We start from the raw sequence: 23,052 nt of genomic DNA, 5'->3' as shown, positions 1-23,052 counted from the left end.
CTAAACATCCGTGACCTGCGTGAAACGGAGTGACATTTGTGTTAACTCATTCTACAAATCACAAGCAAAAATGAAAATGTACAACTTTTAAATCTTCATAAATCAACACACGAAATTTTAAGAAGCACATCAAAATCGTTCAAATATGTTGGCATCTGAAAAACGTGACATTCACGGATGTGCGGATCTGCAAGATACATGTGAAAATCGCAACTATATTTGTGTGAATATTTTTTAACATAAATGTCCCCCCACAGGTTCAAAGCCTTTTTCATCATCTGTCACTCATTTTTCCACACCCCACTCAGTCGACCCTCCACGGCCACGCCGCATCAGGGTCAAAAGTCCGAAACTCAAAAGAACAGATTTGAAACTGTTAAAAACAAAATCTGAATTTGAAAAGATAAAACATGCAAATGAAGTGCAAATACTTTATTCAAGTCAATCAAAGTTATACTTCACCAAACGTGTCACACACAGAGAAAAACGTTTCAAACACATGTTTTTATTTTGAATACAGTGTTCCATTTGTTAAAACTCAACATTAACACATGGGTTTTCAGTTTCGTTGTTTAGTTTTTTTTCACACAGGCGACAGAGACTGAAACGCAAACGTGAGAATCTCACACATACACACGCGCGCGCACAATGTTATGAAACTGGTGGTGACATTTGTTTTTTCTGCAGCGCACCTGTTTTTGGTCCTTTAGGGAAATGAAGCGTCACTTTGTCATTTTGGACAGCGACCATCAGCACCTGGTAAGCACACAGCGCATCAAATCAGAGTTCTGGAATTTATGATACGCACGTTAAAAACAAATATGGCTTCTTCGTATAAATTTGAGCGCTTTATATTTTACGGCATTGAAGGTAAATACAGCAAGTAGTCACTCGTTTGGGTACAGCTGCAAATTCTAATCCAATCCCAGATGTGTGGAACTTTGAGATAATGCTCAATTTTGAGAGCGATTTCTTGCACCAATGTTCTGTCCTCAACTATATCATGCCAGAGCTGTTACTAATATTGTGCTTATAGCTCCATAAGTCAGTCGTACCAATAGAAACAGGTTTAAACGCGATTGCTGGAACTATAATGGAGCAACTTTGACTCGGTATAACTTCACAAAATTGCATAATTAATTTTTAATTCACCTCTCATTCAATTTATTGATCGCAAATAATCGAATGCGACAAGATAAATAAAATACACATCTTAATTAAGTAACCGGTTAAAGACTATAAAGGAATTTAATGAATCATGCATTATTTAATTATAAAATAAAAATATTCGACAATAAAAATTTAAATACTCAAAGAAAAATATAAAAGTAACGGCAAAATAAACAAGTGGAAAATGATATTTAATTTGTGCAGACCCTATCAGGACATGCAGAAAATCAATGGCTGATGGTACTTAACAAAATATTAGGCAAAAACTATTTTCAATTGTTTATATCAACAAAACAAAAAAAAAGTCTGGTGGGATAATCCTACAACGCGGTCGTCGATTACATTTGTGAGAAAGATCTCGTCAGGCGTGTGGAGGGCTACCTGACAAAAGGGCCAGAAGTGTGAATGACAATATTGAACACAAGTGGATAAACGTTATGAATGAACACACTTCGCTGATACATGGAACGCGCAGGTCCAAAAGGGGGCGCTGCGATGCAGTCCACCAACACCACGTGCAAGATGCTGCCGGTCCAAGTGGCCTTCGTGTACCTGAACGACATCTTGACCGTGCTGGTGGGCCCGCCGCTGGCGGCGTGTCTGCTGTGGCACGGCTTCACGTCCAAGCGCGCCCGCCTGGACGTGCTCAACATCAACCTGGCGCTCTTCCACACCTTTCAGTACGCCCTCTCCGCCACCCACCTGGTCTTGGCGCTGACCTGGCCGGAGACGCCAAAACACCTGCTGAAGTTCCTGCTGGTCTACGCGCAGACCGGCGGACCCATGAGCCTGTGCCTCATCTGCATTGAGCGCTACGTGGCTGTGGTGCGCCCCACCGCCTACCCCGGCCTGGAGCGCTACCGCCTCCGGGAGATGGGCGCCGCCACCGTGTGGCTCCTTTCTGTGCCCACTGCCGTTTTGTCGGTGCTCGGTCTCGACGCCTCGTCCGCACAGTTGCATTCCATCCAGAAGAACGCGCCCTTTTTCTTGTTGCTGCTCATGATGGTGTTGCTGTATCGGTGCAGCAGCGCGGTGGCGAACACCCTGCGGAGGGCCGGCCCGGGAGGGGCGGCGCCGCGCCCGGCCAAGAGGCGGGCCCTCGTCACTGTGGCCGCCACCTGCGGCGTGGCACTGCTCTGCTACATCCCGGTGGCTGTCATGATGCACTTCAACGGGAAGCCGGGCCTTTTCCGTTGTTTGGTGACGCCCCTGTGCATCGCCCTCCTGTCTGTGGCCAGCGTGGTGCACCCCACGCTTTATCTCTACACACAACGTTGAGCACCTCCTGTCATAGCCAGCTGGAATTGTTAGCATGTTTAGCGAATGTGACATTATCACTACAAAGGGCCTCTCGTGCGTGATCAGAATCATTCGGCCACAGGTTGTTGTTTTTTTTTTTACACTTTACAACATAAGACAATGATAATCATCACTAAAGATCAGTACCAGGATTTGATTTCTCTTTGCAACAGTGCATAGTTGCTGAATAAGTATTTACACCCGTTTCATGTTCATCCTCTGGTGTGCAGTTGAATGTTTTCAAGCTTAACATGTTATCTGTCAGAATAAAATAGCAATTTGTGTTAAGGTTTCAGAAATTTGAAATATTTTTGGATGTCTTCTTTTAAGAAGCCAGATCACATCAAATTATGTCGATTTTTTTCATTTAAAAAAATGTAACCTGGCACCATCCCATCACATGAAATTGTACTGAAATGTATTATGTCAAAGAGAGCAGCTGCAGTAAAAATTCTCCGGCTATTTACACATGACACAAACAAAAAGTAAGTCAATAATTCTAGACCTCATTAATACAGTCAATGATGAGGAAAAATACTAAATATGTCCCCTACGCATTCTCTCCAACTACATGACACACCTGTGAATTCTATTAGGAGTCCAAACATGAGAGTGTGGAAATTCACACGTACAGGTATTCTTGTCCAAGTAGGCTCAATGACCTGTTAGCGTAAAAACAAAAACAACAAAGTTTCCAAAGTATCATCTGGCTCCTTCATGGACATCGCGTGTTGCAAGGGTCGCCTGACGCGAACAAGCTGTACACGCTGACCATGGGGAACATGGTGACGGCGCCCAGCAGGGAGCCCAGCTGCACTACGGCCCCGCACCACACCAGGGCGCTGTGGCCCTCGTCGCGCAGGATCACGCCGATGATCACCTTGACGTAGGACAGAGTGAGCACGAAGACGATCCACGCCAGCACCTGCCGAGCGCGAGTAAACGCATCGGTCACGGTTCACCGACGAGGGTTCGCTCCACTCCAAAACGGTTTCCCGCACTCACCATGACGACGACGCCCCAGACCTCATTCACCAACAGCGGGCACGGACTCAGGGCGGCCATGCTCATTATAAAAGCCCCCACGCCACTGCCCACCAATGTGAGCGCCCCCATCAGCCACAAGGATCTGGTCACAAAAGAGAAATACTTTGCATTTAGTTTATTTTGACGATTTAAAACACTTAGCAGGTGTCTTAAAATGGGAAGTCAACCCAAACATATTTTTTTTCAAGAATATGTTCCCAGCAGGCCCACTAGTTGAAACACGGCATTCTGATTGATTTTGCGTTTGCGGAATATAAATTAAGCAGCAAAATGCACTCGTTTTTAGCCATCTCCGGGGGCGGCCATTTTGTCTTCTGTCGACTGAAAATGACATCGCAACTGCTCACAACGATCAATCACGGCTCAGATTCAGAAAACAGGGCGGCCGTGATTGGGCGTTGTGAGCAGTTGTGATGTCATTTTCAGTCGACAGAAGACAAAATGGCCGCTCCCGGAGATGGCAAAAAAACTGTGGATTAATTCATATTCCACAAACGCAAAATTGATCAGAATGCCGTGTTTCAACTTGTGGGCCTGCTGGGAACATATTCTTGAAAAAAAGGTTTGCCTTGACTTTCATCTTTAATAGCTTGTCATTTGTAAAAAAAATAAAAAAATAAACAAAGAAATAAAAATAACCCGAGAATCCAGAATTCCGCACAGACTGATGGTGGCAGGCGGGGCGATTTTTGATCGCGTCACCGCTGCGATCTTGTTTACCTTATCGGGAAAAACATGGCGATGAAGCAGGCCACAGGGTTGGCCGCCGCCGCCGCGGTGGCGGACAAGTGATAGGCATTGTTTCCGTACGGCATGCACGAGTAAGACTGCACTGACGGGAGCGCCGCGTTGGTCAAAGCGTTGGTCCACGCCAGGATGGCAAAGATGTAAAACACCTGCATCCAGCTGTAAGTCCCAACGCCAAAACCGCTCTTCTGTCTCGAGGCTCCGTACGGCTCCACCATGGGCCTCTTCTCCACCCAGTTCGTCTTCTTGACCCCGTCGGTGTACCGGCATCTGGTCTTCTCCCTGGCCACGGCGGGGTGATGATTGAGCAGAACGAAGGCGGCCAGGCACGCCAGCATCATGGCACTCAGGAAGAAGAAGAAGACCTCAGCCGAGAAGTTGGCCGGCCGGTACTCAGCCCGCAGTGTCGGGAAACCATCGGTGGCGTTTTGGTCGGGCGCGCCGTCGACGCAGCCAACCACGCCGACGCCCTGGACGAGCGCCACCACGGCCGGCAGCAGGCCGCTCGCGCCCTCGCCGATATAGTAAGTGGTGAGGTAGCGCGGCTCGAGGCGCGTCATGAAGGGGAGGAAGGTGACCGAGGAGGTGCAGTCGACGGCGGCGAGGAAGAAGGCGAGGACGAGTAACGCCACGCTGCGGGGCTCCCCGGCGACGACAAGCGTCTGCTTCCAGAAGAAACCCAACAGGAAAGTGGCCAGCGTGCCCAGGGCGACGACCACGTAAACCACCGCCGTCTCGCTGAGGGCGCCCGGTCGGAAACGGTGCATCAGGGTGACGAAGAGCGGGCCTACGTTGGCCATCTGGATGAGAGCCGAGAGGTACGATGGGAGGTGCCAGCCCTCGGGAATCTGGGGGACCAGCAGGGGAAGCTCTACCCACAGACCATTGATGGACACCCAGGAGCCCATGCCAAAGAGGCACGCCAGCAGGTGGGTGAGCGCGGACATGCTGGAGGTTCTTTTCTACAAGGGAGAAGGGTCCACGTTAGTCGCGCTCAGAAGACGATTTGGACGTAAAAGCGGCACGAGGCCACCAGCTCTCGTACTGGCCAAGATGAAAAATAAATAACTAAATTCAATTAAAAAAAAAAAATACAGAACCCTGTTGCGCCGCTCTTCCAACCATGCTATCCCTGCATCCTTTGAGAAAAATCCTAAAATTGGCACAGTCATCATTTTTAATAATCGAGAGAAGTAATACTTTGAAGATGGAGTACTAGTTGGTGTGGTTGCAATGTTGCTTGGTTATGCTGCACATTTTGGAAGAATCACACATTTGACAACTAAAATCCTAGTCCATGGTTTTAGGTCATCAAGTCCTCTGCAACTGCTGACATGAGTGGCATAAAGAAAACATTTTTTTTATTTTTTTAAAAAAAACACATGGCAAAAAGTGAATTAATGTGTCACTCGCAGCAGGAAGCGTCTCGATGCCAACTTTGCGACAATCGGCGTCTGGGTTAATCGTTACTTCTTTGTCCGGTCGTGCGACAGAGCAAAGAACACGTGAATGTGGAAATCATTCAAATAAAAACCACGTTGCGCACGTGTTCTCGGCACTCAAGTGTGAGTTCACGTCAACAAAACTGCACGGCTAAACGCGTTGTTTGTTATTGTTAAGGCTTTACAAGACTGAGGGGCTCAGACTTGGCATTTGACATTCCTGCCTCCCCGTGGTCTTCATCCCCACCGAGTCCCAGATGCTCACGCTAAGACATCGCAACTACACTTTTATCATTAAAAAAAAAAAAAAAAAATTCTTCAGAACTGCAACATTTTATTGGAGTCAGTCAAGGTCAGTACAATTGGTGAGCCGAAGCCATTCATACGATCAAAAGGCACAATTGCTGTTTTTCGCCATCAAAACGTTGACAATAAGAATCAAAGAGTCACTTTAGCTTATGTTAGAGGAGCAATTTGCCAAATACGCATGCATTATTGACATTTTTAAAAAGTCAAAAGGTATACTCACAAGTTGTCGGGATGGAGTGTTTGGAGCGACTGAGTGAAGCCCAAAGTCCGGGATTAAGACCCCCACGCCCCCCCCCCCCCCCCCCCGGCCGAGAGTGGGCGTGCTTGTGTGTGTGTGTGTGTTGACGCTCAGCCAGCCAGTGACACGTGCGGATTGTTGCTGATCACAAAGTTTTAAAAGAGCGTGTGCGTGTGACACCTCCGGAGGTGGTGGCGGCGGGCGGGGTGGGGTGGGGGATCATCACATGTTGCCCGTTGCCACCACTTTGCCTGCTAGCCTTGTTTTTGCACGGGTAAGCTCTGCTTGTTTACGGTTTGGAACACACACTCACTCACCGGCCACTTCAGGGGGAAGAGATCATCCGAGACAAAAAAGCGCTGGGGGTGTCAATCGCAAGCGAGAATTGTCGACTTTGTCGAATTTGACACTACATAAACTCTGTATCATTTTTTTTTTTTTTTACTGTGTAATCGAGAAATTGTTTCAAATAAGACACTGTGGGAAAATGGCCATTTAATAAAAATGTTTTAATCACATCAGTTGCCATACTACATAGTAATCTATTTGAATTATTAACATTTTTTTCATTAGGAAAAAAATGATAGCACATGATTTTGAAATTTCCATTCGACACCTGGCCTCTGAGGTTAATAAATGCTCATATGTGGAAATACTTTGAGCTAAATTCATATTAAGAAGGGTCCACTTCCAGCGTATATAAAAAGTCTACACACCCCATTGTTTAAATCAGTGGTCCCCAACCTTTTTTTCTGCCCCGGACCGGTTCATACAAGTCTATACGCTTTGCGGCCCTGAGAGAAACTTTCCAAATACGTCTGTTTATTTGACTCATTTGCTAGCTTGTGCATTTAATATTAGCGTTACGCGACGGAGACAATTTGACATGCTTTAAGCGTCAGTCATAGATGGATGTAATGGAGGGAATCCGATCACCTTTCAAAATAAAATGGTTTTCAGCCTCGGATCATAAATAAACCGGAAGTTCTGTACGTTTTTTTTTTTTTTAATTTTTGCTTTCATCTGTGCGGCCCGGTCCAAAATAGCCTGCGACACGGTCCGCGGCCCGGTGGTTGGGGGACCCCTGGTTTAAATGACAGGTTCAACATTCTTTGGGAAATGATGGCCATCAAGTGGAGCCTTGTTTTCTTCGGGCCATGAAACATTTTCACACGGTTTTGGGAGATTTTGTTCCAGTTCACTGAACCCAAGGTTGAACTTTTTGGCCATAATTCCAAAAGGCATGTTTGGCGTTTACAATAACACTTCTCATTTTAAAAAAAAAAAAAGAAAAAAAAAGAAAAGAAATAAAGTGAAGCACGTTGGTGGCAGGATGATTTTTTTTCTTCAGCAGAACTAGCAGTCAGTGTTACTACAAAACAAGCTTCTGTGAGAAAGCAAAATAGACAGGAAAAGCCTACTAAAACATCTTAACTGAGGTTATTAATCAGAGGCACTAGTATACAGTAAATGTCGGCGGGAGACTTTTTAAATATCACAAAATGCTGACATTTCAACATAGGTGTGTAGGCTTTTTCTACGTTCTCATGACATTGGTGTGTAACAACAAAAGAGTACTAAACACACACACACACACACGGCAGCCATGTGATGTTACACGTGCTAAGCGCATTTCGAGGCAAACAAGAGTCCAATTGATGAAGAAGGCAACAACGCAAACAATCGCCAAAAGGTCCCACTCGCGCCCAAGATCCTCATTCGCTATTCGGCTTGACGTCGGCGATCGACTTCCAAACGGAGTCGTATTTTTTTTTTGCACGTTTTGAAGGGGGAAAAAAAATAAAAAATTAAAAAAGCTTTACAAAGCCTTTACATTCACTTCTTTGAAAACGTCTCTATTGAAGTGCGTACTGAACACTGGCGGCTGCCGCTTTTCATTCCTTTACTTTGAAAAAGCTTGCGCCAACCAGGTTCCCGCTCCGCAATGTGGCCAAAGGTTCAATCCGGGTTGGTTAATGCATCAATTGGTGTTGTACCAAATAAATCAATGTTGACTTTTCCACACCCTCTTAATTAAAAAAACAAAACAAAAACAAAAAAAACAGCGATTTAAAAACAACGTCAAAGAGCTGAAATTCCTTCGAGACGTAAAAGCAGCAGTCCTTTTTTTTTTTTTGTAAACAAAGATGGCAGGAATTCACGAGGGCGATGAAATATGGAAGTCACAGTGCAGATTGGAGGGTGACTCAATGAAGTGTGCGCGCGTTAGGTTGTGTCCCTGAGGAAATAGTGTCACATGGTCCAAGCGTAAACAAGCGCACTAGCTCAATTCTCGTGCTTTTACAGCACGCCAACGCCCCTCGGCCAGCGTGCGGCCGCACAACGCTCCCGCTGTCCTCAACCAGTTTGAACCACCGCATGCTTCGGAAGCATCTGATGTGGGAGCCGCGTGGAAAATGTGTTAACATAGAAAAGGGGGAAAAGGAAGAAAAAAAAAAAATAAAATCCTTATCTGGCTTTAATTGCATCCGTTGACGCAGTCCTGCCCCCGCTTGAAAATGTTGTAGACGTTGACCAGCGGGAACATGGCGAGCGCGCCCAGCAGCGAGCCGGCTTGGATGGCGATGCCGCACCACAGCAGGCCGGCGTGGCCCGCCTCGTGCAGCAGCGTGCCAATCACCACCTTCAGGTAGGAGAAGAGCCCCGTGAACAGGACCCACGAAGACACCTGCAAGGGAGCCGCCTGCCGGTTACTCATTTGTGGAGAGGATTGCAATCATTCACGACTTTTGGGCTTTTCGGCTGCTGACGTGACACGTTTCGCTTACACGTCGCCCGTAAAACGGGGCATTTCAGTTATTTTGTGGCTCAGTCCAAACTCTAACGGGCAAGGAAGCAAGGGACAAAGAACACAGAGTCTGTATTAACTACAAAATAAAGTGAGTAGAAAGAAAGACTGCTTCTGGAGAGTACCTCAAGTTATACAATAAAATTGTGGCAGGACAACCAAAATAATGTTTTATCGCTTCAGTTGTCATCTACTTTTACCTTAAAGTCTCTCCCTATCTCGGGGTGTAGTATCGGAGCATTTTTTTCCGAGTCTGAGTACGAGCGCAGACGTGCGTGATGGGCACCAAAACAGATATCGCTATTCATTACTCCAAAGTCTGTTGATATTGTTGGTATCGATGAGAATCCGGTTCGTTATTCCCATAAGGCTTCAGGAGAAAATCTGGCCACTCACCACTAAAACCACGCCAGCAGTCGTCCCCTGCAGAGGAGGACACGGACTACGGGAAGCCAGAACCAGCAGGTATGCCGCGAAGACCCCGCCCGCCAATGACAAGACACCCAGACGAATATGGGACCTGCAAGACCATGCAAAAAAAAAAAAAAAACACATTAGATCAGAGTCCACGTTGGACTCGCAGGGTTGGTGAGCCTGCCCAGCTCACCTCAGGATCACAAACATGGCGAGGAAGCAGGCCAGCGGGTTGGCGATGTTGCCGAGGACCACCGAGAGGTGGAAGGTCATGTTGCTGTAGGGCAAACAGGTGAAGCTCTGGACGGACGGCAGGACGCCGTTGGTGAGCGCGTTGGAGACGGCGAGCAGCGCCAGGAGGTAGACGTTGTGCGGCGTCCAAAACGTGGGCGGCGACGGCGCCTCCTGTAGGCGCACCTCCTCCTGGGAGGACGGCGAGCTGCCGCTCTTAACCGTAGCGTCCAGCGCTCCTACACATTTAAAATGGCGAGATTGCGTATTTTCTTTTACAAAACCATAATTCAAACAATTGAAACTGTTTCAGATCTTTGTCTGTTGGGGAGGAGCCAAGTTTAGCCTGGGTTGTTAGCGGAAGTTGTACAGATTTCACCCCATGTGCATTTTTTTTTTTGCTCTGCTGAAATATCATTTAAGAGTAATGTTATAAAACCACTTTGAAATGATTACCATATAGTTATGGTTTAAACTATTAATATTAGCAGGCACGAACAATTTTGGGGGTGCTTCGATTGGTCACGTTTTTCACCATTACAAAGCAGGGGATTACTGTACAGCCTTGGAAATATAAATATCTTCCTATAAACGCGGTCATTTTCCATACTTTTCCACACCTGGAAATTTGTGAAATTCAAACTCCATATTTTTCCATACTTTCTATATTGGTGTAGGAACCCCGCGGGTCATCAGAGGAGGGCGGGGCGGCTTCTTTCGACGCCGCCGGCCGGCGCGTCAAGGCCAGGAAGCTCAGCGCGGAAACCGACAGCATGACAAACAAGAACCAGAAGAAGTTCTGCGCCGGGAAGTTCTCCTTGAGATAGAGTGGCTGCACGGTGCCGTTGACGACGGGGCACTCCAGCTGGCCCACGCCTTGCCCCAGCGCCACCACGCATGGGAACAACGCGCTCAGGCCCTGCCCGATGAAGAAGGTGCGGATGTACTGCGGCGGGTAGCGGAACATGAAGGGCAGGAAGGTGACGTTGGACGTGCAGCACACCAGAGACAGCACGAAGGTGAGCAGCAGGAAGGGCAGCGAGTGCAGCTGCCCCGCCACCACCGTCGTGCGCGCCCAGAAAATGGCCAGCAGCGCCGACGCCACCACCGCCAGTGCCTGGATGCTGTGGATGACCAGGCGCTCGTTGAGGCGGCCCGGTGCGCAGTGGTGCGTCACGGTCACCGCCACTGGACCGACGTTGCCCAACGCGATCAGGACTGAGAGGTAGGCCGGCAAATTCCAACCTGCAACGACAACACAAAAAGTAAGATTGGACTCAAGTAACAGGGTCCAACGGTGGTTCTGGGTTAGAACGGCCACCAATTAATCTTGAGATGAAATCAACACATACCTGCTTTTTACCCCACTAATTTGAGTTTTATCCACTTAAAATCGTTTCAGAATTTTTTATCAGACAGCGCATCTTTTTCCCCTAAGATCCTTGATCATCAGAGGGAAGACAACTCGAGAAAAACATTATATGCAAAACAGCAAACTTCACCGCTATAGTGCTTTCTTCAAGGCTTATATAAAACAGCATAAAAATGTTAAATATGAAATCACCATTGAAATGTAATGTATTACATCATTGATATACATGGGCAGTGCTGGTTCTGACAGTTTTAATGTCAAGTTACTCAAATGTAAGTAAAAAAGTAGGACTCCAATAATTTCTTGAGTCGGAGTAAGTAGTCAATGAAAAAAAAAACTACTCAAATATTGAATAACTTGTGGGTTATGTGTGATTTACAATTATTTTAAATCAGAGCATTAACTTTTTATGGACAAAAATGTAAAATAGTTATGTGAAGCGTCTGATTGACGCAATGTCACTTTCACTAAAACAATAAAAATATTCAATATTTACAAATGTTAGGCATGATGCGAAATGACAAAAATAACAGTTGGCTATGACGTCACGGTTTGTGAATCAAGCCATTGTGTGTACAAACGGAAACTACTACTGTATTAGTTTAGAAAGCTTTTTAGTGGACTGCATGCACTACAATAATAGGTCTACGTGACTTCACGAGCACGTTGTATGTCAATTGCTTTTTAGCAGAATCGCAATGTGGTATTTCCGTGTCATTTAAAAACAAAACCGAATGATTAGGTTGGTGTCACACGCTAGCTGGCTAATGGCTAGCCTGAATGACTTCCCATCACGTCAACCGGTGAGCAAAGTCTTGCGGGTGGCCGAAAAGGAAGCGTCAAGGGCCGGCCACTGACCTTCGGGCAGTACGCTGACGATGATTGGGAGCTCGACCCACAAACTATTGACGGAAATCCACGAGCCCATGGCGAACAGCGCCATGAGGCCGTGGGTCACCGCATTGCTGCTCCACCAGCCGGCCGACATGACGCCGCCGACTTCGGCCCAAGCAACGGAGACGGAACCGCGGTGAACGAACCGGTGAGGGGTTCTGCTTGCTTCGGGATTTTGAAAACGAAGCACCGGCAAACCTCCGGTCCTCACGCCGCGTTCGAGTTGAAGCTATGGTGGACACTTGCCAAGGAGTTCCCGCCCCTTGAGATGCCTTCAAGTACTCTTCGCAAAATAATACCTTGGTTTTTGACGCGTTCGCGTCTGTATCCAAAGTTATTGTGTATGCATTATGATGCATGAATATTACAAGTATCAATCATAACACAGTACTGGCCATAAATATAACAACAAGTTATAGTATTTCCTGGCCTTTTTCTTCAAATCGAGATGTATCCTATATATTTTGGAGACTTGAAAGCACCACAGTATTCCTTGTAACCTTTGGAAAAGGGTGCGTTCATTTTACAGACATATACAACTAAGCAGGGCGGGTGATCAGACGATACATTTCACTCACTTTTCCTCGAAAATCTTACTCCTTTGCCACATTTCAGCCTGATGCGAAAAGTATTTGCTCACATTTGTGATTTTGTTGGCTGACAGAAATACTTTTATAAGCATGACCTACAAGTGATCGGGTTAAGAGCTTGTGATGCAACAACTATATGACCTTCTGTCACCTAAGAAAACAAAACAAAACAAACACTCAATGCTTAAACTCACAAAGATTGTACACATGGGACTCCAAAGATCGAGGCTGACAAAAACATGCATATATTTATAGATGTTTTAATTTTTTCGGTAATACTCATGATCAATTCAGATGTCACTTAGGCTGTACTGATAGCATGTTTAAAGATGAACAATTAAAAAATAGAAATGCGACACAGGGGCGGACAGCTCCAAGATTTTTCTCTCTCTCCCGGGGCTAAAGGGGGTTTGAACGATACAAAGGGGGCGGCTGAGAAACCATTGATAAAATAAAATGCTGGAGGGGCTTAAGTGGTGCTACAAATTCATCCATCCCCCCCAACCAAATCTCCCCGGTGTAGCACCAACCCTGACGCTAGAACATTTCAAAAATATAGTCAGTACCAAAAGAAAGGTGACCCAAAACGTCATAGCCGTGAATAAAAAAAAAACCATGATATTTGCATTTGAGTTTAAAAGACTCAGTCATTTCATATTTATATGATTTATGCTTTGTGAACGAACGCTGACCATTCTTGAACATTATTACACCTGTTGGTTCCCTTCGGGTTTGGGATGGCTGCTCAAAGTGCCGTCCACCCGCGGCCGCGCGCGCTTCATCACCGCAGTCTTCCTGGGGGCCAAAACGATTGAGTATCCCGGCTTGAGGCGGGGCAGCGCCAGCTTGAGCTTCATCGTCATGTCGGTGGCGGTGCGGAAATTGGAGTTGAGGATGGGGTCGGTGTTGTGCAGCACCATTTTCTGATAGGCAATCTCGCAGCGGATGGCCTCGCACTTGGTCTGCCTGTCGTTGTCGGCCAAGCGCAGCAGCAGCTTGTCCACGTCCTGCTGGGTGCGGCACGGCCCCCCGTTCCTATCCACGGTGGCGGTGATGTAATCCAGGTCCATGCACTCCGAAACGACAGTCTTAATGACCGGACGTTTAACCATCTTCTGCCGTCCCCGAACTTTGACCCAAAGTAGCCCCCTGTCAGAGTTGGGCGCTTGCCCGGCGGAATGGTCTTCGGAGTCAGACGAACTAAAGCCCTCCGAGCTATCCGAGTACGCGATGCATTTTTTGTCTTTTTGCCCCGGCGGCGTGCTGTAGGGATAGTCAGCCATCAGGACGACGAACTTGCAACTAATCAGCTGAATGTTCAAATCGGACGAAGGCACATTAGCGTAACGTCCTCCCGGCAGGAAGTCAATCAGGTGCTCCTCGGCGGCGCCGGCAATCACCTTGATCATCCTCTTCAAGCAGACCCGGATGAGGTCCCTGTTGGTGTGCAACTCGTCACAGTACTGGTACACGCCGGTGTACATCTTATCTTGCAGTGCGAACTGCAGGAAGACATTGGTGACCTTCTCGGGCACCATCAGAGCGGACGGGTCTTTGGCCCATTCCAGGAACTTCTGGTAGAGGCAGAGCAGGTACTGGCTGAAGAGCGAGTACTCGCCAGTGCTCTTCAGAAGCTGCCAGTAGGGGCCCACCACCTTGCAGTAGATGATTGCGAGAACGCACACAATGCTCTGGATGACAGAATCACTGGAGTCGGCCACCACGCTCTCAAGGAGGACGTTGGGGCACTTGTCATTGTTGAGCGCCAGCATGTCGGAGAAGAAGAGCGCGACCTCGTTGTGGTGGTGGGTGAGGCCTGCGGCGGCCTCAAAGTAGCTGTGGAACAGCGTCGGCGGCTTGCCGACAAGCCGGGAGGGGTTTTTCTTCTCCTTGCAGAAGGCCACCCAGTGGTTCTTGTAGCTCAGCAACGCCCCCTTGCCAGGGGTCAGCAGGTCCGTAGCCATGTGGATGAAGCGGGAGGTGGCGCTCTCGGTGAAGCTGACCACCTTCTTAAAAAGAGGGTTTCCGTCCCGGCCCAGCTTGTCACCCCGCGACTGGGTGATTTCGCCCTCGAAAGCAATAATCTGCTGCTCCACCATGTCGTGCACATCCACCAAGAAATTGGCGTTGTGGTGTAGGAAAACCACAGGCGGTGCCAGTGAGACCTGCTCTCCAACCGAGTGAAGCATTTTCTCAAACACCGCCATGGTGGGGTGCTCCTTGCACGTTAGTGCGTACTGATTTCTGAGGAGGTCCCAGGAAATCCTCCTGCACTTTTTGGTTTGCCCACGGTGTATACTCGACAGCTTCTGGACGGACAACATGGCCACGTCCAGGAGGGACGGCAATACTTCGTCTTTTTGGGCTACGGCTGCGCCAGACGCGGCCCAAGCGCGCTCGCTATCGCTACAGACTGACACTTGTTTCCTGACGACTCGAACCGAAGAATTCTTTTCGGACTCCCCGCCGGGAGAGATTTCGTAGACGTCATATTCCTCTTTGATCATCACCTTTTCATAAGGGGATGACTGTGCGCGCTTCTTGACAAGGGTCTTGTGGTAGTCTCTTGAATTCACCAGCTCAAACGGACTCTGAAGCAAATTCTCCATCACAATGTTCCGCCTGTGACTTCTTGTTTGAGAATTGTGGAAGCACATCTTTAACTTTTTGATCTTAACCTTCAGGACTTTGTAGGCTTTTTGAATTGCGCCATCTTTGCAATATTCCGGGTTGAAGTTCCTCAGCCAGGTGACCAAGTTGATGGGGGAAACTCGTTCCCTTGTCACAAAGTTGTTCAGCTCCAGGATCAAACCGTTGGTGACCTCAATGGACTGCGCACGCTCAGAAAAGTCTTTCATCTTTAAAAGGTGGTCTCGTTCAACACCGATGCTGTCGCAGATGGGGCCCACGAAGTTGAAGTTGACATACGAATCCAGAAACGACCGTCTGGCCTCGCCCACCAAGCTCAAGGTGGTAGCGATGCCTCTTTCGATTAAGCACCGAAAGTCTGCCGAATGGTAGGCTGGGAAAATCCTCTTCAGCCAATCGATGATGGAAATCCACGGGAAGTTATTGTCCTCTCTCATGAGTCCACTTTGAATCAGCAGCCTGTTTTTGCAAAGTTCTCTGTCCAGATCCAAGCCTGCCCCAGTCTGAGGGCCAACGAAGTCTGCCACCAGCTTCCAATAATAATCATCTCCTGAAAAAAACAGAAATAGTATCTTATTACACACCCATTGGGACATGTTTGTACAAACAATCAATGCACATTCCAGCTTTCTTGACATACATGTCTTCAGACTTACTCAAATTAACTTCAATGACAGCTGCTTTTCCACAAAGAGAGAAATTCCCCCCGGACTCCATTGCCAGCTGTTGTGGGAGAGACACACTGCAAGTTAACACTCTCATCAATGCACTGTGACCTAAACTTTATTAATGGTGTGTTCAAGTGTTTGCATTGATTAGTAAGCAGCGATGATTCTACACAAATTAAACATGTCTGTGTTGTTGTACGTCACGTGCGAAGCTAACGTTAGCATTACTGTTGCCTGGAAAGATCGTTGTTCGGCGGTATATTCAAGACGGTAGCAAAAGCGCGGCTGTCGCTAAAAAGAGTTACAACTGACAACAACATGCAAAATAAATTTTCGACGTGAATGTTTGTTTTACCACAGAATGTCCAACGCCACTGAAATGCGTCTTCGAGCTCGTTGTCTAGCCCAGAAGTCAATTCAACCTTGTGATTGGACGAGCGATGAAAGGGGGGGTCCAGAATAGATACGTCAAAGAGCCAAACACATGGGTCTACATGACGGCCACCTTGGATGTGACAACGTTCCATCAGAGGCTATGCATGAACATTGAAAATGTATTTATAATTTATTTCTGTTAGTACAGTCAACCATACAACTATTAACAAAGGGGGCGAAGGGAAGCTCGAGTGGATATAAAAAGTCTGCAGACCCCTGTTCAAATGGCAGATTTTTGTGATAGACAAAAATGAACCATGATAAATCATTTAAAAGCGTTCTTCCTCATAATTGGTTCAACCATAACCTGTAAGCCATGGCCATTCAAAATATGTACACGCATTTGTACAAAATGAAAATAGTTTTACGGCATTACGGCCGCCGCCCCTGTGTGACCTATATCTTTGCTACCGTAACAATGAAAATTTCCCCACTGTGGGATCAATAAAGGCATTCTTATCTTCTTATCTTATTAAGGTTAAACTCCCACTGTAGTCACATTTCTCCTGTAGGGCGTGACCTGGATAAAGTAGCCAATCATACTGTAGCGGTGCGCGTCCCACAGCCAATCATATTGCAGCAGGGCGTATCCTGCCGAGAAATCGGGTGGGCTACAAGAAACAACAACAGAGGCTGCAAACTGCTTGAAAGGTGCATTGTAAAATATCGAGATTTATCTCGCGAAACATAACGACGCCTGTTCAATGTCGGTTCACACTTGTTAGAATTGTGACTTTTATCATTGTTATTTCTCGCGTTTTATGCTGACTTCTTTAGCTAACAGCTAGCTGCAGTGACGCGATGCTAAGTGGTGTTTGCGAACACTGCTTTCTAACTTCTCACTTTTGTCCAAATTGGTCTTAAACATTTGGATCCGACAATGTGCACACACAGCTTTCTGGTAATATAGCAACGCTTATAATGCAGAATTATAAGTACATTTTGATTGTATAATTGAATTGGCTGTCCTCATCAACATGAAAGTAATGCATGACTTAGTAATAATGAGGAAGGATGACACGTTGTAATGGCACAGGTTGGTTAGTAAACGTAATATAAGTTGTAATGTAACAAAAATATGACCCAAAGCACTTCACAAACACAAACGAAATTGAAACAGTTCAAAATTGACAAATATGTAAATAAGGATGCAAAAATAGACCGACAAATATTCCTCCCGGTCTATTTTTCAGATTATTTGTGGCTTTCTGTGTTCGCTGGCTTATAGAAAGCATCCTGGTGATGGCGTCCACTGAAGGGGCTGTTGAAGTTGCCGAGGCATCCACGTCCACCCAGGGAGGTCAACCACCAAATCCCCCAAGAGCCTTGCTGAAGAGGAAAACCACTGCGCCCAAAAACAAAAAGGCAAAAAAGAAACAGACCGGTGTGGGGAGAACAGCACAGCCCAAATACACAGTCCACGAGGGTGAGGACATGCTCTTCGTCATATCCAGTAGCACCCCGCAGGGCGAGGGCTCCGTCTGGTTCCCTCGGAAGAAGGGAAGGATGAAAAAGAAGGCCACCTTTAAAGGGAAGAGGAGAAGTACTACAGGTACAGTGAAGGAGAAAAAGAGAACACCTATTATTGTTTGTACGCCAGCTGTTGAGAAACAACAGGAGGTGTTTCTGGCGCCGAAGCCAAACGACAACAGATGGGGGCAAAGTCTTCCCGAGGAGGTTCTGGTCAATATTTTTAAGATGGTGGTCACGCAAGATGGTGCTGTTCCCTTTCTGTGCAGGTACTACTTAACACCAGTGTTTGTTTTGTAAATAAATATTGGCGTCGTCATCAGAATGAGAAGCTTTGTAATACAGGTCGTTACATACATTTTGGACATACTTTGAAATATGAATACCAGAGTATCTTCATGTCCTTCGAGGCAAATGAAATTGAATAGCTAAAATATGGTTGAAATGAAAGCATATTCTAACACAAAATGCCGTTTTATTGTGAGTGGATTTCATTCTTCATCCTGAAAAAAAAGGGGAAGGAAAACATAATGAACAGTAAATTTAAACTTTAATTCAACATTAAACATAGTTTTCCACATTTTGTTCAAAGTTCAGATTTGTGTGAGAATTTTCAGTTATTAGGATACAAAATTAAGTTGAATTATTATTATTTTTTTTGAACACCCTTTACTTTTCAATTGATGTTGGCTTGATTACCAAAGCAAAAAATGGTGGGTTTCCTGTGCCAGGGTGGGAAGAGTTTGCCGCCTGTGGAACACCGCCGCCGCCACTCCTGTCCTGTGGCGGAAAGTCTCCATCGGTCAGTGCTGGACCGCGCCGGGCAAACGTCAGCAGTCAAAAATGCAACGTCAGATTAAAGACACATTAGACTGGATGGTGCAAAACAGGTATGGTTTTCAATGTTGCCATTAAGATTAGCTGTGTAATCGTTCCATATAAATATAGCCGTTTTTTTTATTTATTTTATTTTAAGATTCTCTCAGCTGCGGGATTTCTCTCTCCATCATTGGGCCCAGAATGTGGACCACGCAGTAAACGTAATGTGTTTACTGAATTTGCGGTACTTAACACTTGAAGCTATTTATCAGCAATTATTTAAAAAAAAAAAAAAATCCCCTGGCAGGTTGTGTCGCAGTTCTGCCCTCACTTGAGTGCCCTCACGCTCTCCTACTGTACTGGCCTGACGAGAGCAGCCTTCCAGAGCCTGGACCAGCACAACTGCTCGCTGCGAAGCTTAAATCTACAGTACACAGAGGTGAGCCGATCGGGTGGAGAAACGTGTCGGCAGCAGGTGGTTGAGCAGAGGAAAACAAATGCAACGTTTAAAGCAGTGATTCCCAACCTTTGTGTACCCATCTGACCCATGTTTTTGATTATCCTCCTGATGCTGTGGAGGTGATGGTTTGTGCTGGAAGATGCGACGACAAAAATGTCATAAAAAGCCTTCTAGAATCTCACAATTTTATTTGCGGTTAATCAGGCATTTTAAAGCGTGGCAAGTGTGTATTGACTTCCATTTAACATACTATAAGTTTAAGTTTGAATGTGATTGTCAATTCTGAACACAGCAGCATGCATGATTGTAAGAGGGTGTGTACACTTTTGTAACCACGTCTCGATTTTTTTACTTTTCATTTTTCCAATGTAAAATATGTGCCTTGGGAAACACTGGCTTAAGCTGCATACCAATTAGACATAAATTAAAATTATTACCATATTATACACTAACATTTTACTCTACACAACTGTCAAAATGCTTGAAGTGTATTTAAAAAAAAAAAAAAGGCAGATTCTGTCAAAAAAAACTTCAATGTAGTACATGAAAGAATTGTTTTTATGTTTGTGTTGCTGTAGTTTCCAAGGGAAGGTCTTCTCACTTACCTCAAAAGTCACAGCACTCAGATCCGGCAGATTTGGTTCACCCACAAACCAAAGTGCAACCGAATCCTCAGTGCCATCTCTGTAAGGAACGTCGCACTCAAATGCGGCGGAAACAAAGCTGACTAGCGCGCTTCTGTTTTCAGTGGGGATGCTGTCCTGATCTAGAGTTTCTAGAGATTAACACAAAGCTGGACAATAAAGACGCCGAAGTGCCCCTTTCCATCCAAGCACTACAGATGGCTTGCCCCAAACTTAAGGTAGAAGACAGCAAGTATCAGAGGTGGAGGACTCGAGTCTGTCTTAAGTTGCCAATTTTGAGACTGTGTTTGTTCAGCTAACACACACAAGCACAGATACTAAAAGCAAAGTGGCTGACGTGTGAATATATGTTGTCTGTCTGAAGATGGGGCTGTACAGTGGACGCTGTGGATTGACCCTGATGGACAGAACTTGTCTGAATCACTTGCTTGAAGTTTTGCCACAATAATATGGGACTTGCTTGAAATTTGAAGTTGAAGACTTGAGAATCCCTTATGACATGCACGACTTACTCTCACCTCTGGGAAATATTTTGTCGCAACTTCCTGATTCCAATCCGTTTAAAAAAAATAAATAACGCATTGTACTTTTCATCAGACGTTTCGGATGCTGAATCTCCAGCCGCTGCCCAAGAGCATGCCGAATGGTGCTGAATTATCTCCTGGTTTCCCTCTACTGGAGGAGCTGTGTATCGCCACCACATCGTTCTCCTACATGACCGACAAACACTTATGGGACATACTCTTTGGTTCCCCCCGGCTGCGAGTGCTGGACCTGCGAGGCTGCTCGCGCATAACATCTGCGGGTCTTGCAATGTTACCCTGTCTTGGTAAAGATATTTTGAATTGAATGCTTTGTTTTGGGTTTTCAAATTGGGCTACGTTTTCAAATGAGATTTTTCGGTCAGAGTTATTTAAAAAAAAACTGGAATGTGCCCTACCTTGTGTCTGGCAGAGCTGGAGTGCCTCTTCTGGGGTCAGTATTTCAGCAGCTACTTGAGCCTGTCCCAGAAGATGGGCCTACAAGCCGTGACACAGAAGTGGAGTCACACGCTGCGGCAGCTGGACGTGGCCAATCAGTTTTTCTCCGAAGAGGACCTGGAGGAGGCCATGCGCCACCTGGGCCGGGCCAACGACGCCGACACCCTGCGCTCGCTCAACCTGAGCGGGACTAGAATCACGGCAGCTGCCCTGAGGTACCAGGACCCGCTTCTTCTTTGTTTACCTTTTGAACCGTCGTTCACAACAACAGTGCCATTAGAGTTCATCACATCTGCCGTGGGAATTGATCAAAATTCAATTAAACTCATTCTACTGCCGTGGATGTTTACAGTATATATATTAATCAAAAATAAAAGATGTATCCTGGATCAAAAAAGGTTGAGAAACATCGTTGTAAACCACAATAACTATCTTCATCTTTCTTGTGGTTTTGCAGGCCTGTCATCGGCCAAGCAACAGCGCTCGACTACCTCAACCTGTCCTCCTGTCGGAATTTTCCCAGAGGGCTGAAGAGGATTTACCGTGGACAAGAGGACATTCGCCAGTTGCTGGAAAAATTGGGATTGCCTCAATAATATTCATTGATGAGAGATGCTAAAATAAATCAATCTGCAGTTTCTTTTGCCACTTCAAATAAACCCAGTTATTTCCTTGGCTACTGGAAATACATGTTTACAGTTCTGTATTGCATTTGCATGGTCCTTTAAATATGACAGTTTATTTGAGTCAAAATCATCATTGCGCTAAAGGTTTTCAATCATTGTTGCATTTCTCATTTTTCTTCTAGGTCCTTAATAGGATTTAAGTTACATTCTCAAGGTGTTTGGACTCAGTAACGTTTGTCTCAGCCCCTTCTGAAGAAGAGCAGTTCTGACCCGAGCGTTTTTAATAATTACAGACCCGTATCCAACTTACCGTTTTTAAGTAAGATTTTAGAAAAACTGGTTTTCATCCAGTTGAATCATTTTTTAAATACAAATAATATTTTGGAGGAATATCAATCTGGTTTTAGGATGAACCACAGTACGGAGACTGCTCTTTTAAGGATTTTAAATGATATTAGGTGCACTGCAGACGTGAGAAAACTCACAGTCTTGGTGCTACTGGATCTAAGCGCTGCTTTTGATACAGTAGATCACCAAATTTTATTAAATAGACTTAAAAATCTAGTGGGCATCTCTGGTACTGTTTTTGACTGGTTTTATTCCTATCTCACAGACCGATATTTCTTTGTAAGTATGGATACTTGTTCCTCTAAAACTCATGAAATTAAATGTGGGGTTCCTCAAGGTTCGATTTTAGGCCCCTTACTTTTTAATCTTTATATGCTTCCCCTCGGGGATGTCATCAGGGGACACGGCATCAGCTTTCACAGCTATGCTGATGACACGCAGCTGTATATTGCCGTGTCTCCTGATGACACAGGACCCATTGATACCCTTTTAAATTGCATTTTAGATATCAAGTCATGGATGGCAGATAATTTCCTACAGCTCAATCAGGACAAGACTGAGGTTTTAGTTATCGGTCCCGAAGGTCAGAGCGAGAAGCTTTTACCAAAACTATACATTTTTAATCCCTCACATTGTGTGAAGAACCTTGGCGTCATTTTTGACTCTGAGCTCAGTTCCTCATATTAAAAATGTAACCAAGATTGGTTTTTATCACCTTAAGAATATCGCCAGAGTCCGCCCGTTTCTCTCTCAGGCTAACACGGAAGTGCTGATGCATGCCTTTATTTCCTGTCGTTTAGATTACTGTAATGCCCTGCTCTCTGGCCTCCCGAAAAAGAGCATTTCACCACTGCAACTACTGCAGAATTCAGCCGCTCGGGTGCTGACGAGAACCAGAGGGCGGGAGCACATTACGCCAGTTTTGAAATTGCTGCATTGGCTCCCTGTATGTTTCAGGATCGATTTTAAAGTACTTTTATTAGTTTATAAATGTGTTAATGGTCTTGGGCCATCTTCTTTATCTGATTTGCTTTTATCATACCAGCCCTCGCGGATCCTGAGGTCCTCTGGCGCCGGCCTTTTATTTGTTCCAAGAGTGAGGACCAAAATGCATGGCGAGGCTGCATTCAGCCGTTTTGGTCCTCACCTTTGGAATAGCCTGCCAGAGGACGTCAGGTCTGCAGAGACTGTTGATATTTTTAAGAGGAAGCTCAAGACACACCTTTTTAGTCTAGCTTTCAACAACTTTTAAATAATTTATCTTTTCTTTTGATTGAAGATAATTCTGCTTTGCTTTGAATGTTTTAAAGCACTTTGAGTTGCATTTTTATGTATGAAAAGTGCTATATAAAAAAATGTGATTGATTGATTGATCATGTTCCCCCTTGACA

General features: G+C 45.8%; 5 protein-coding genes across 9 annotated transcripts; 2 read left to right on the top strand and 3 right to left on the bottom strand.

Moving 5' to 3' along the window:
* Positions 1–485: 485 nt before the first annotated feature.
* slc52a3-2a (solute carrier family 52 member 3-2a) lies at positions 486–6,303 on the bottom strand. Of its 2 annotated transcripts, none has more exons than XR_015082123.1 (4): positions 4,237–6,303; positions 3,475–3,598; positions 1,723–3,394; positions 486–756 (listed from the first exon to the last, which is right to left on the bottom strand). XR_015082123.1 is itself a non-coding variant. In XM_086014806.1 (4 exons), the coding sequence occupies exons 2-4, from the start codon at positions 5,208–5,210 to the stop codon at positions 3,185–3,187; spliced, it is 1,308 nt and encodes a 435-aa protein (XP_085870932.1). In that variant the 5' UTR covers positions 5,211–5,225; positions 6,235–6,267; the 3' UTR covers positions 766–3,184. The 2 variants fall into 2 exon arrangements, 1 of the variants encoding a protein (XP_085870932.1); XM_086014806.1 differs by lacking the exon at positions 486–756 and having other exon boundaries at positions 766–3,394; positions 4,237–5,225; positions 6,235–6,267.
* LOC147131958 (uncharacterized) lies at positions 658–2,793 on the top strand. The gene is made up of 2 exons (XM_086014807.1): positions 658–759; positions 1,646–2,793. The coding sequence occupies exon 2, from the start codon at positions 1,666–1,668 to the stop codon at positions 2,446–2,448; it is 783 nt and encodes a 260-aa protein (XP_085870933.1). The 5' UTR covers positions 658–759; positions 1,646–1,665; the 3' UTR covers positions 2,449–2,793.
* A 439-nt stretch (positions 6,304–6,742) lies between the features above and the next one.
* slc52a2 (solute carrier family 52 member 2) lies at positions 6,743–12,225 on the bottom strand. The gene is made up of 5 exons (XM_086014805.1): positions 11,937–12,225; positions 10,367–10,951; positions 9,669–9,945; positions 9,458–9,581; positions 6,743–8,941 (listed from the first exon to the last, which is right to left on the bottom strand). Exons 1-5 carry the CDS (start codon positions 12,064–12,066, stop codon positions 8,732–8,734), a joined length of 1,326 nt encoding a protein of 441 aa, XP_085870931.1. The 5' UTR covers positions 12,067–12,225; the 3' UTR covers positions 6,743–8,731.
* A 577-nt stretch (positions 12,226–12,802) lies between these two features.
* On the bottom strand, positions 12,803–20,637 carry LOC147131955 (uncharacterized). 2 transcript variants are annotated; one of them, XM_086015483.1, is made up of 3 exons: positions 16,235–20,636; positions 15,868–15,934; positions 12,803–15,761 (listed from the first exon to the last, which is right to left on the bottom strand). In XM_086015483.1, exons 2-3 carry the CDS (start codon positions 15,926–15,928, stop codon positions 13,270–13,272), a joined length of 2,553 nt encoding a protein of 850 aa, XP_085871609.1. In that variant the 5' UTR covers positions 15,929–15,934; positions 16,235–20,636; the 3' UTR covers positions 12,803–13,269. The 2 variants fall into 2 exon arrangements, with proteins under 2 accessions (XP_085871609.1, XP_085871608.1); XM_086015482.1 differs by having other exon boundaries at positions 15,868–20,637.
* On the top strand, positions 16,902–23,030 carry fbxl6 (F-box and leucine-rich repeat protein 6). Of its 3 annotated transcripts, none has more exons than XM_086015486.1 (10): positions 16,902–16,965; positions 17,508–18,053; positions 18,516–18,674; positions 18,761–18,824; positions 18,911–19,042; positions 19,642–19,749; positions 19,812–19,925; positions 20,305–20,536; positions 20,662–20,902; positions 21,145–23,030. In XM_086015486.1, the coding sequence occupies exons 2-10, from the start codon at positions 17,557–17,559 to the stop codon at positions 21,281–21,283; spliced, it is 1,686 nt and encodes a 561-aa protein (XP_085871612.1). In that variant the 5' UTR covers positions 16,902–16,965; positions 17,508–17,556; the 3' UTR covers positions 21,284–23,030. The 3 variants fall into 3 exon arrangements, with proteins under 3 accessions (XP_085871612.1, XP_085871611.1, XP_085871613.1); XM_086015485.1 differs by having other exon boundaries at positions 16,903–16,965; positions 17,543–18,053; XM_086015487.1 differs by having other exon boundaries at positions 16,915–17,215; positions 17,543–18,053.
* Positions 23,031–23,052: the final 22 nt, after the last annotated feature.

This window comes from Filicampus tigris, chromosome 18 (genome assembly GCF_054856515.1).
Source record: "Filicampus tigris isolate MCC_2025a chromosome 18, RoL_Ftig_1.0, whole genome shotgun sequence".
Classification (NCBI taxonomy): Eukaryota; Metazoa; Chordata; class Actinopteri; order Syngnathiformes; family Syngnathidae; genus Filicampus; species Filicampus tigris.
Note: the sequence above shows the minus strand (reverse complement) of the source record. Positions and strands in the feature narration are given on the sequence as shown.